Here is a 12,225-nt window from a genome sequence, read left to right on the forward strand (position 1 = left end):
GCAAAATACCTGAGAGGTGATTCCTTGCTCCATGTGTCCTGTGCCTGCCAGTGCCTGGGGTTCTTGTGGCATTTGCTACATGGGGTTGATTTGATTGATTGATTGATTGATTGATTGATTGATGAGGACGACTGTGGCATCCCTTGCACTCACAGCTCCACAGTGGCTTGGCTGCAGCCCTTAAGGAGGGTAAGGTGGGGAGGCAGGAGGCCCAGCAGTTCTTTGGCTGGAGCTGTGTGGCTTTGGGTGGAATTCTCTCTTCAGATTTGTAAGCGCTGGTCTGAGGCATCTCCTGGAGCCTGACTGGAGCTGTGCTCTGGTCACCCTAAAAAGCACAGTCCCCCATTTAGGGAACAGGGGTGCATGGTGTATTGGTCCAGGAGCTCTTTTCCCGCTGATAGGGCATAATTACAACTGGTTCTTCCCTTGGCCTGGGTTGAGACTTGTTTGTGACTCCTGAGTGGAACAGTGTATTTCTGGGATGCTCTGAGAGGCAGCGTCAGCCAAATTCCAACCTGCTGAGGTTCCTGTGTCTGCTGCAGGGACACAGTTTTGCTGAGGATGCAGCATCTTGTGGTTGTGTTCCACCTTGTTTCATCTTTCTGGACTTAATTCGGAGAATCTTCTCAATTTTCCCTGATTAGTAGAATTTGGCTTTTTGAAAGAAGCTGGCTGCTTTTGGCAGCATGATTTAATCCTTCTCGTTGTTTCGATAAGCCTTTTATTTCTTTTATACATATTGACAGGCTGGAACTGCTTTGGACACTGGCCAGCCTTGTGTGTATTCCTGGCTGGCATTACTTGGGATTCAGATGGGTTTGTTGTGGTGCAGTGTCATCTGCGGAGCACTGGAACACGCAAGCTCAGAAATGGCTTTGCTTTTACAATCCAGTGACAGTGCAAAATGAAATTACAGCCTGGAGAGTCTTTACAGCTATAATGCAATAAAGGGGATTTCGGGCAAAAGCGGCCACGGTGTGGGACAGTCCCGGCTGTGTAGTTGCTTTATGTTCTAGATGAGATCCGTGACTCATTTCTTCCCTTCCCTTAGAAGGCTGCAAGTCTCTGGACCAGCTGAACCTCACAATCCCGGTGGCAGGACACCCCGCGTCGCCTGCCCACCCGCTCTCAGGATGTCCCGTGCCCAGCGTGCCGCCGGCTGCAGAGCCCGTTCCTCACCTGCAGACCCCCAACTCTGACCCTCAGACCATGGCCCGAGAATGCCCTCAGAGCTCCAAGCCCCCCAGCGGCTCCAAGTCGGGGCTGCGCAATACTCCGGGCTGCCTGCACGCCTCCAACAGCAAAGCGGCGGGCGGCCACTCCCACCCCAAGCAGCCGCGCATCGGCCGGCGCAGGGCCACCAACGGCTGGATGCCCGTGGGCACGGCCTGCGAGAAGGCTGTCTACGTGGTGGTACGTGTCTGGGTGCTGGGACTGGGCAGGGACAGCCGCCTGGGAACCTCCAGGCATGCAGGCTTGGGAGTTGTGGGGCCCTCTTCCAGCTGGAGATGGTCACTAGGTGCTGTCTAGAACCTGATGGGAGCAGAGGCACTGCTGGCTCTGTTCCGTGCGTGTCCTGGTGTTACCTTGCACGGTGTGGTTTGGGAGGGGAGGAGAACCTGCTGCTCCTGTGCTGGCCTCAGCTCAAAGGTGATGGATCCTCCCAGCTCCGGCATGTACAAGGGTGGCACCCGAGGCACGTGGGAGTCCATCCTGCTGGGATCATCCTCCAGCTGCTTTCTCCTGGGTAGGGCAAACCTGTCTGAGAAGCTGAGGGTTGTTGTAGCCTCATTATAAGGGGCACATCTAGAGGCAGCTCTCATGAGGTGGCTCTCACTTAGGGTGTCTGTAGCCCCACAAGAATCTCCCAGCACATAGAGGACTGAGACAGTGTAGTAGCTCCCAGGTGGAATTTTTCTAGCACCCAAAATCCCCTTTCTTGTAACTTGCATGGTGGCACGGCCAGTTGCTTCTCCAGGGATTTCCTGTCTGTACTTTCCCATTTGTTGCATTCAGGGGCAGAGACTGCTTCCTGTAAGATGGGAGATTTCCTGCCAGAGAATTCAATTAGGTGCAGTCAAGTCCACTTCAATTGTGAGAGAAGGCAATATCCTTCATCTTATTAAAGCATAAGAGCTTGAAATGGGCCCCACGTGGTGTCTGGGAAGGTGGGACAAGGCACTGATATGCAGTAGATGTCAGGAGGAAGGAGGGCCATGGTCCTGGAAGGATCTGTGCTGCTGCTTGGTGTGGTGGCACAACCTCAGGCTGCAGGGAGCAGCAGCCAGGGCAGGTTTTGGAGCTTTAGCCTTTGGAACTGTGTCCAGGTGCCAAGGACTGTGCCAGAATGAAACCTGTCAGGGCCAGGGACTGGTCTTGTGCATCCACCCCTCAGGCTGCCACACCCCAAAGGAGCAGTGAGGCATTAATCTCCTTAAGATGCTTCCAATCCTGCCTGGGAGATCTGGCAGGAGGTTAAACCATCCTGCTCAGGCACTCTGAAATGAAACTCAGAGCAAAAGCATGCTAAAAACCCCTGGTTCATAGTCCCAAAAGTGATTATTTTGTACTGTCAGAGGGTCCAAAGGAATCATTGGCAGTCCTGCTAAGGAAGGCTTTGTGCCACAGCCTTCCTGCCACTCCCTGCCTGCTTTTGTCAAATACTTCATGTTTTATTGGTTTTACCATGTTTGTATCAGAGAAACAGCATTCAAAACACAATTTTCAGTGCCTTTGAATGGGAATGAAAAGCAGGCCTCCACGTAGGCAGGTGGAAAGGTGATTTTCCTGAAGTTTGTGGTTTTGCGTGCAGAATGGAAGGAGCGAGTGTGGTTTAATTTGAAATCAGAGTATTAATTTCAGCAGTTAAAGCTTTTGTGAGATGTGCTGTCCCCCTGGTGAGCTGCCCCTCATGGAGGAGAGCCATGAAGTCGCCCTTTGCCTGCTGACTGGATTGTTTGGTCCCTGTGTGTGCAGAACGAGCCGGAGCCGGCCGTGCGCAAGAGCTACCAGGCCGTGGAGAGGGACGGGGAGATCATCCGCGTGCGGGACACCGTGCTCCTCAAATCCGGGCCCCGCAAGAAATCCATGCCCTACGTGGCCAAGATCTCTGCACTCTGGGAGGACCCCAAGACAGGTACTGTGCCAGCACAGTGTGTGTGTGTGCTTGACAGAGAGAGCTGGAAGCAGGGAAGGAATGGATCTAGGGAGAGCTGCAGGCTGGTTTGGGTACCGGGGTGATGCAGAGGAGATGAGCGCCATGGCTTCCATTTGGATTGTTCAGGAACTGAAATGCTCCTTAATCACTCATCTGGGGCTGATAAATGGAAATCTTGCTGGATATGGAAGCATAGAATATTTGCCAAGTGCCCGTCTTAGCAGCCCTCTCCTGTATTATTTCATTGCTCAAACATCGGGGGAGCTGCTGTTTGCTCCAATCCAACATCTGGTCTGGGAGCTGTTGGGAACAGGGCTCTTCTGCAGCAGCTCTGATGGACCCCAGTAGAGCTGGGGATGGGATTTGTGGGGCCTTATGGTGAGATCTGGTGTCTGACAGGCAATCCCTGACCAAGGATGCTGAGCCAAATGCTTTAAAGTAGAGGTTGTGCTTAAAAATCAGGAAAAGAAACCCCAAAAATTCTGTAAAAGACCCAAATCAAGGCATGGTGAGGCTCAGTGTGGTTGTGTCAGTGCAGCAGCAATTCTGCCTTGAACCTGGGAATCAATGCTACAGGTTCTCACCTTTGGATGAGCATCTTTTCCAGCTTGTGTGCTGAATGGATTTTTTTTTGCAGGTGAAAACATTTGATTTTTGAATCTTTGGGGAGTTTTTTGTGCCTGACTTCCTTGGGATGTTGTAACCTGAGTAGAAGGAGGCGAAAGTGTAGTGGAAAAGCAACATGACCGACTCCATGCAGCTTCTTGCTGTAACAAAGGGACACCTAGTTCAGCATGAAATATTTATCAGCCACAGCTGCCTCTCCGTGAGCACTGTGGGAATGAAGGGGATGGAGCAGCAGGAGGAAGCTGGGAATGAGTAGGAAAACACTCAGAGAAGCTGAGGCTTGACTTGTTTTCATCTGTGCTGTTGCAGGGGAGCTGATGATGAGCCTCCTGTGGTATTACAGACCAGAGCACACTCAGGGAGGCCGCAACCCCAGCATGCACCAGGTGAGTCCCCATGGGCCAGGGCATCCCGGGCTCTCTGTGCTCCTGCAGCAGGAGAGGGGCACTGCCCCAACATCTCCTGCATTCCTGGGTGGCCTCCCGCTCAGTACAGCACAGCGCTCTTGGCTGTGATGCAGCTGCTGCCAGATGTGTTGAGTGGTGGTGTCCTGTAGTTGGGCTTTTCCCCCAGATTTATTGTCCTGTGGAGAAAATCTGGGCTCTCAAAAAAGCTGCTGAGTTCCTTACATGGAGGCTCAAACAGAAACTGCTGAGTGTTGATGTTTCTCCCTTTAATCTGAGAAAATTACAAATACTAAGTAAAAAGTAATTTTGACTGTTACCTTAAGAGTAAGGAAGAATAAGTTTATACTGAGTCAAGATCAGACACCATTCCAAAAGCACATTCTAATTCCTATAGGACTGCAGAGCCTGATGCAAAAGCTCCTGCTGCCATTTTGCAGGAAACTGAAGTGCCTGTGTCCTGTGCTGCCTTTTAATAAATCCCTTAATCTGCTTCTTAAACTCCAAAAACGTGTTAGTTTTGTACAGAAACGTGGATGCATCATCCATGCCCTGCATAGATTTATGATGAGAACTAAAGTCTGGCTTGAGGATGCTGTGCCAGGATAATGGAGTTGCTTTTTAAAGAAAAAACGTGTGAATCACTGTGACTTCACACCTTGCTCTGCTTTGCATGGGCTTGTGTTGGGTGACAGAACAAGCTGGTTTTAACTGGGAATGAAGAATTCACTGTTGTGTTCAACCCAATTTTAAAAACTTGGTGCTTTCTTAATTTCCATTACTTTTTTAAATAAAAAGGGAGGGAGGCTTTGAGAGCAGCCAGGGAATTGTAACTGCCTCGTTTGCAGGGCACAGGTGAGTTCCTAAACCAAAATGTGGCACTTTATAAATGAAAGGTGAGTGTATCCAGTTGCATTTCAGTCCAGGGAGAATGCCAGGAGGAATTAAGCCAGGTTTTTGCAAAGCCATTTAAATTACACAATTCTTCAAACAAGAGAGAGCTTGGGCTGAGGGCTGGGCCAGGCTTGCCAGGGTGACTCAGGTAGTTTTGACTCGAGGAGTAAATCAGAACCCCAAGGTGCAGAAGGCAGGTGTGGCATTCCCAGTGTCCCTGATCAACCCTGTCCCCAGATGTTCACCCTTTTGTGAGTTTTCCCTTCCAGCAAAGCAGAAATGGAGCCTGCAGGGAATGCTTCCAGACTTGTACAGGGCATCCATGTTCCCAGAGATCATCTCTGCTGATCTAACCATACCTGAAATTCTTCTCAGTGGCGCTGTCTGGGTTACCCTGTGTATAACCAATCCTGCCTGCTGCAGAGCCAAATTCCCTAAATTACTCTGGGAAAAACTGAAGAGAAGTTTGCCAGTAGAGGTTGTGGCTGATGCTCCTTGGATGTGTTCCAGGCCAAGTTGGATGGGGCTTGAAGCAACCTGGCCTAGTGTAAGGTGTCCCTGCCCATGGCAGGCAGTGGAATGAGATAATCCTTAAGGTCCATACCAACCCAAACCATAGCAGGATTCTATTCCATGATTCTGAAAAAGGCTGTTGCTACTTTTCTCACTAAACCAGCCTTTTTAATTGAATTGGGAGGAGGAAGTGGTTGGATAAGAAGGGTTTCTTTAAGTTTTTAAGATATAAAGATGGATTAGAGAACCCAGAAGGGAAGGGAAGACCGAGGGGTGCAGCCAGCTATGGCCTTGCTGCTGAAGAGCTTTATGACATTGGAAATTCATGGGATATTGGAGTACTTAGTCTCATAACATGTGCTGGGCAGGTTGAGATGGTGGGAGAGTCCTCTGCTCACTGTTGCTGGATAAAATGTGGTGCACAGAGCACACGGCAGGTGCCTGGGTTACGTGGGACACTGCCTCTGAACAGTATTCACCGTGGGCATGCTTTGGTGATGGTGAAGGTGCAGGGCTCCCCATTCCCTCTCTGGCTGGTGTGGGTGTGGAGCTGGCCGTGCCTCCCGGGGCTCGGGCCAGCTGGGTGACCTGTCTGTCCCCTCCCTCCTCGCACAGAATGAGATCTTTGCGTCGCGGCACCAGGACGAGAACAGCGTCGCCTGCATCGAGGAGAAGTGCTACGTGCTGACCTTCGCAGAGTACTGCAGGTAGGTGGAGCTCTGAACCTGCTGCACTTCCAAACCTCCCCGTGCCTCCAGCCTCTCTCACCCTGGCCATTCCAGCCCCGCTGTCCCAGCCTGCGGGCTGTGCTGTGGCTGGAGCTCGGGTAGTGACCTTGCTCTGCTGCAGGCAGGGAGCTTCTCCTGCTCCACATCCATTACATGTCTGGATTGTGTAGGATCATGGAATCTTTTGGGTTGGAAAATAACCCTTAAGATCATCGAGTCCAGCTGTTCCCCTGGAGCTGCCATGGCCACCACTAGTCTGTGCCCCCAAGTGCCACATCCACACAGCTTTTAAATCCCTCCAGGGATGGGGACTCCACCACAGCCTGTTCCAAGGCCTGGCCATCCTTTCCCTGAAGGAATTCTCCCAATAATCAACCTGAATCTCCCCTGGTGCAACTTGAGGCTGCTTCCTCTCAACCTGTCCCTTGTTCCCTGGGAGCAGAGTCTGACAGGCTCTGGCTGCACCCTCCTGTCAGGGAGTTGAGGAGAGCCAGAGGGTCCCCCTTGAGCCTCCTTTTCTCCAGGCTGAGCCCCCCCCCAGCTTCCTCAGCTACTCCTGGTGCTCCAGACCCTTCCCCAGCTTCTTTGTGCTCCTCTCAAGGGACTCCCAAATATAGATGCTTGTATGACCACTGCATGTGGTTTCAAGGAAGACAGGAACAGGTGTACAGGAAAACGTGGAACTTGGAGCTAAAATCTAAGTGAGCTAGGAAGAGATCCTATATGTCCATCCCTTGCTGGCCACAGGTGCCAGACTACCCAAAAACCTGCTGATACAAGTGCCAGTATTCATGCTGGACACCAGATCCTGGGATTTTGGCAGCAGCACACCTTGGTGCAGTGACTTGGGCTGTTATAGTTGAGCTGTTGGTGATTGAACTGCAGCTTTGTCATTAAGAATTTCCCAGCATCCATATTCCAGCCTGCCATACTGTGATGGGTGCACAGGGCTGAAGGAAAATAGGGATTGAATGGGCACAAACCCATAATGCAAACCAGTGCTTTAAATCTCAGTTCTGCTGGGTGCATCTTGCGGTCTGTGCAGCCTTGCCATGGAGGGGATGCCTGAGGCCTCCTCCTCAGCCTGCTCCTTGCCCAGGGCTCTGCTCTTGGAATTTCTAAAAACAAACTGGTGTACAAACTCTTTAGAAGTTGAATTTTGATCTTGCTTTTGAGACCACTTAAAAACCCCAAACAAACAAAAAAACCCAACCTAACCCCAAGAATAACAAACCAAACAAAGCCAACCAAACAAAATCCCCCATCCCCAAGCTTTGGATCAAAGTAGTTCCTTTCCATTCTAACACCCCAGTCTTCTGGAACAGCTACTGGCAAGAATTCTTTCATGCTCTTCTGGGTCAGGTCACCTTTGAGAGATGTTCCCTGAAGGCATCCTGAATTCTTTGTTTTCCTAAACGTTGGTTCATAAGCATTTAATAGGGGCTAATTAGCAAAAATGAGGCCAAAGCACTAAAAACAAGATTTTAAACCTTTTTTTCTTTAAATTGCTATCATCTTTGGTGCTGTACGATATCTACCAGTATGGAAATACAAACTTGTGTTGCTTCCTGCAGGAGTTCTCTTTGAACAAAGCTTTGTCCACATTCCTTTCCTTCCCCTGATCCCCCAGCAGCTGCAGTTGTGGCTCCCAGCAGGACACAGGCAGCAGGAGAGGGAATGAGTTCATGGTGCCCAGCACAGGAAGGACACGGACCTGTTGGAGCAAGTCCAGAGGAGGCCATCAGTTTGATCAGAGGGATGGAGCACCTCTCCTATGAGGAAAGGCTGAGAGAATAGGGATTGTTCATCCTGAAAAAGTGAAGGCTTTGGAATGACCTAATTTCCCCTTCCAGTACCTCAAGGAAGCCTACAGGAAAAATGGAGAAAGACTGTTTACAAGGGCCTGGAGTGCCAGGACAAGGGGGAATGGCTTCACACTGCCAAAGGGCAGGGATAGATGGGATATTAGGAATAAATTCTTCCCTGTGATGGTGGTGAGGCCCTGGCTTAGAGAAGCTCTGGCTGGCCCATCCCTGGCAGGGCCCAAAACCAGGTTGGATGGGCTTGGAGCAACCTGGACTAGTGGAAGGTGGAACCTAGTAAAAGGTTCCTGCCCTTGGCAGGGGTGGGACTGGATGAGCCTTTATATCCCTTCCAACCCAAAGCATTCCAGGATCCTCTGATAATCCTTCCGATGTGATTGCCCTGCAGATTTTGTGCCTTGGCAAAGCGTCGAGTCGAAGGGATCCCGGGCAGGAAAACCATCATGGTTCCTCCCTCGGAGGAGTATTCCACCCCTCTACACCGCAAGGTGCCCGAGGACACGGACCCCGAGCTGGTTTTCCTCTGTCGTCACGTCTACGACTTCAGGCACGGGCGCATCCTGAAGAACCCGCAGTAACGCAGCCATGGCTCGGAGCGGGCGGCACCGAGCGCCGACCGTGGCCTGGGACACCTGTGCACTGTCACCCACCTCATGCTGCTGCAGGTGGGAGCGCCCAGCGCTCCGCCCTGGGACTGGGAGCGTGCGAGGAGCGGAGCCTCTGGAGGGGGAGGCAGCAGCTGAAAGCACAGCACTTCATTAAAAGCATAAATGAAAATATATACGTAAAGAAAAAAATAAATATATGTATATAGATATAGGGATTTGCATAAGTAAATCTATATCTATATATGTATGTAGAGCTGCATCTATTGGGAGGGTTTGCAGGGGATAAAAGCCAGGAAGCAGTGCAGAGGCATGGCTGGGGGAACGGCGCCAAGGTGCACTGTCAGTGCAGTGTTTGTGGAGTCTGGCTGGGTCACTCGGGGGTTTTCAGGCCCTGAACTGAGCCCAGTTCTTGCAGAGGACAGGAGAGTCTCCTTGGTTCCACAGGACAGACTCTGAGGATTCCCATGGTGAGAGCTTCAAAATGCAGCTTGGGGAGCTGCCTGGGTGCAGAGGGGCCTTGTGTCATGCTTGGATAGGTGTTGCTCCACCCTGTTCTCTCCTGTCTTTTCCCTCACCTCACCACCTAGACTGGGGCTTGGAGTCTGTTCCACGATGGAGCAGAGGGAGCTGGCAAGGTGGCAGGTGTCACACTGCAGTGTAGGGCTAGAGCTGGTCCTGTCCCAGGTATCCTGACTGAGCCCACAGGATTTTGTGTCCCATTCCCATGGCCAAGCACTCACCCACTCGTCGCTTGGAAGCTTGGAGCTCACAAAGTGGGCTGTGATGGGGAAAACCATGTTTCCTCTTCTCTTCTGTGTGTTGCTCTTCCTCTGATGGCTCAGGGGGCCCTGGATTTTCTCTTTCTTCCCAGTTTGTTTCCTGTAATGTCATTTACAGACCCTGCTTGTCCCCATGTGTCTGCAGTGGGAAGAAGCCAGAGGGAGAAGTTGCAAACCCTTTGCTTGTGTGTTTTTTGCTTTTTAAAATTCCTTCCCCATGTGACTGTCCTGATCCTGGGAGTGCTGTTGAAGTCGTCAGCAGCCTCTCCCCCTCCAAACTCATCCCGGTGTCCGAGCAAGCTCACCAAAGTGGCTTTGTGGCTCCTGAAAGGACCTGAGCATCGGGAAAGGTTCGCATGGACCGTGTGAGCCCGCAGGTCCTGCCTCTTGCCTTACCTGTACAGATCCCAGACAGACCTTAGCTTATCTCAACGCTAACTTGGAGTTTATCCCAAAGCAAACCAAAGGACAGTGTCACATCCTGGGGAGTCACTGCACCAGGCTGGGAGCCCAGCCCGAGATTGCACTAACTTACAGCAGAACTGACCCCGTGCCACCCACATTCCTGCTGGCTGGAGCTGCCCACTGAATCGAGGGATCTGCATTTTCCCAGTCTTCTGGGGCTTCTGAACTTGTGTTCCATGGTGGAAGTGTCCATTCTGCTTTAATGTCCTGTCTGTGGAAGCAGCATTCCCTGTACTCCCTGGGCACACAGGGCTTGTCACCTTGCTCCAGTGGCCACACACCTGCCTGGCCTGGAGAGAAAGCCCATGGCATCCAGTTCCTTCCATGGAATAGTTCAGGCATGCAGGAGTTCTCCAGAGATTTGCTCTACATACCAAAGAGGGGAATGTGTCTGGAGGCGATGGCTGGAGGGGATGACAAGGTCTGGCACCTGCCACAGCAGGCAGGCATCTCCCTGCAGCTGGTGGATGATTCCTGCTGGAAAATTCCTGTTTATTCCCACCTGCATAGCCCAGGGAGAACACCCAGCTCCAAGAAGGGGGATCCCAGGTGTGCAAGCAAGAATTGTCAGGTGAAGCATCTTCTCTCACTTATACCTCAAGATACTGTTGGTGTCAAAGGGATTGCCCAGATCTCTCCTGAATAATTAGCTTTGCCTTGGGGTCTCTTGGAATGACGTGGTGGGGCTGCATTTGGTTGGGAAGTGGTGGCACTGTGGGGACACTCAGATGAAGGGGTGCAAGGAGGCATGGGAGATTGCTCTCTCTGATGCTTCTGGGGGAGGATATGAAGTGGTTTTCCCCTAAGCAGGGAGGGAGGATGCTGGAGAAGTGGAGCTGCTCCTGCCCGTGACACGGAGGGAATGGCAGCTGCCCGGCCGTGGGGGGAGTGCAGCAGCTGCACCCCACAGTGAGTGGGAGGTGATGGGAAGCTCTAAATCCATGTGTTTGGTTTCATGGGGACTCCTTTGTCCCTGAACCTGAAGCAGGAGAGCTGCAGTGGCCATTTCTCCCTGGCAGTGCTTTGGACACGGAATGCTGCAGGACCCACCAGCCAGGTGAGCCTGAGCACTGCTGCAGCTGGGCCCAGGTGTGAGACCCAGCCTTGGAAACACAGTAACTCACTGAAATTCCTCCTCCTGCCCCATCTCCCCCTGCTCCCACCTTTTCCTGGCTCCTCTCCAGGTAGCAGGGAAGTTATCCTTGCCCTGGGTCCATAACAGGCTCTGGTCCAGCTCTGGAGAGGACAAACCTGAACTCTTCTCATGTGGAATCTGCTTCAGGCCATGAACATTGAGGTTCACGTGGTTGCTGATGCTGTTGTGCAAACAGCATGTAAATGAACTGAAATGTCTTATCCCTAATGAAAAGATTTCCTGCTTTTTTAATCTATTAGATATGGAAATATTTTTTGAAACTGAAAAATGCAGTCAGTAGAATTTAAATTGAAGCGTAATACATGTAAAATATATTTTAGTTGATAATTTTGTAAAATGCACTTTTTTGTGTCTCTTCCCTGGTTTCCCAGATCTGTATTTCATTGTTTACAGATGGAATGAGAACATTCCCTATTCCCTCCTTCTGTGAGAAAGATATATTAGAAGTAATTCTTAAAAAATAAATTTGAAAAATCGTATTGATTTAGAAAACAAACCAGTGCTGGACTGTTCTTCCCATTCCTGCATGAACTTCCAGCCTAGACCTGGTGGTTGCAGGAGTTAGGATTGCTTGGGATCAGATGTGGGTGCTCATGGTTGTGGGATGAGCAATTTGTTGGGTTTTCCATGGAAATAGAGCAAGTGGCAGCAGGATACACAGGGATTGACTGACTTTTCTCCAGTCTGCTCTTGACAGTCACTGTCAGTGGAGTATTTTAGTCTCTGCTGTCCAGGCAGGGCAGGTAGTGGTGACAGATCTTGTTTCAGCTAGGCTTTAGGAGCCCTGAAGGAAGCATTTGGGAAGGTTCCTTTGGAAAAGTGTCTCATTTGGAATGCTCTCTCCACCAGCTTCTGCCATCTGAGTGTCACAGCCCCGTGGCACCAAGTGCCACATGCACCCTGAGGACAGGTCCAATTAGCTGAGCCATCTACACAGACATCCCAAGGGGCCAGAAGGATTCCAAGTGGGAGAAGAGCAGACAGGAGTCAAATAACCTGCTTGAGGAGCAGTGAGGAGCAGGAGAATGGGATTGGGAGTACCTGGTGGGAGTGTCTGCAGCCACATGCAGC

General features: G+C 51.1%; 1 protein-coding gene across 1 annotated transcript in view; it reads left to right on the forward strand.

The window, feature by feature from the left end:
• Window positions 1–11,510, forward strand: part of BAHD1 (bromo adjacent homology domain containing 1) — a 34,976-nt gene extending 23,466 nt beyond the window's left edge. The window contains exons 3-7 of the mRNA XM_058807159.1: window positions 1,052–1,413; window positions 2,977–3,136; window positions 4,094–4,170; window positions 6,211–6,302; window positions 8,535–11,510. Coding sequence (XP_058663142.1) covers window positions 1,052–1,413; window positions 2,977–3,136; window positions 4,094–4,170; window positions 6,211–6,302; window positions 8,535–8,724 — 881 coding nt within the window. The 3' untranslated portion in view covers window positions 8,725–11,510. The remainder of the gene's footprint in view (window positions 1–1,051; window positions 1,414–2,976; window positions 3,137–4,093; window positions 4,171–6,210; window positions 6,303–8,534) is intronic.
• Window positions 11,511–12,225: the final 715 nt, after the last annotated feature.

This window comes from Ammospiza caudacuta, chromosome 6 (genome assembly GCF_027887145.1).
Source record: "Ammospiza caudacuta isolate bAmmCau1 chromosome 6, bAmmCau1.pri, whole genome shotgun sequence".
NCBI lineage: Eukaryota > Metazoa > Chordata > Aves > Passeriformes > Passerellidae > Ammospiza > Ammospiza caudacuta.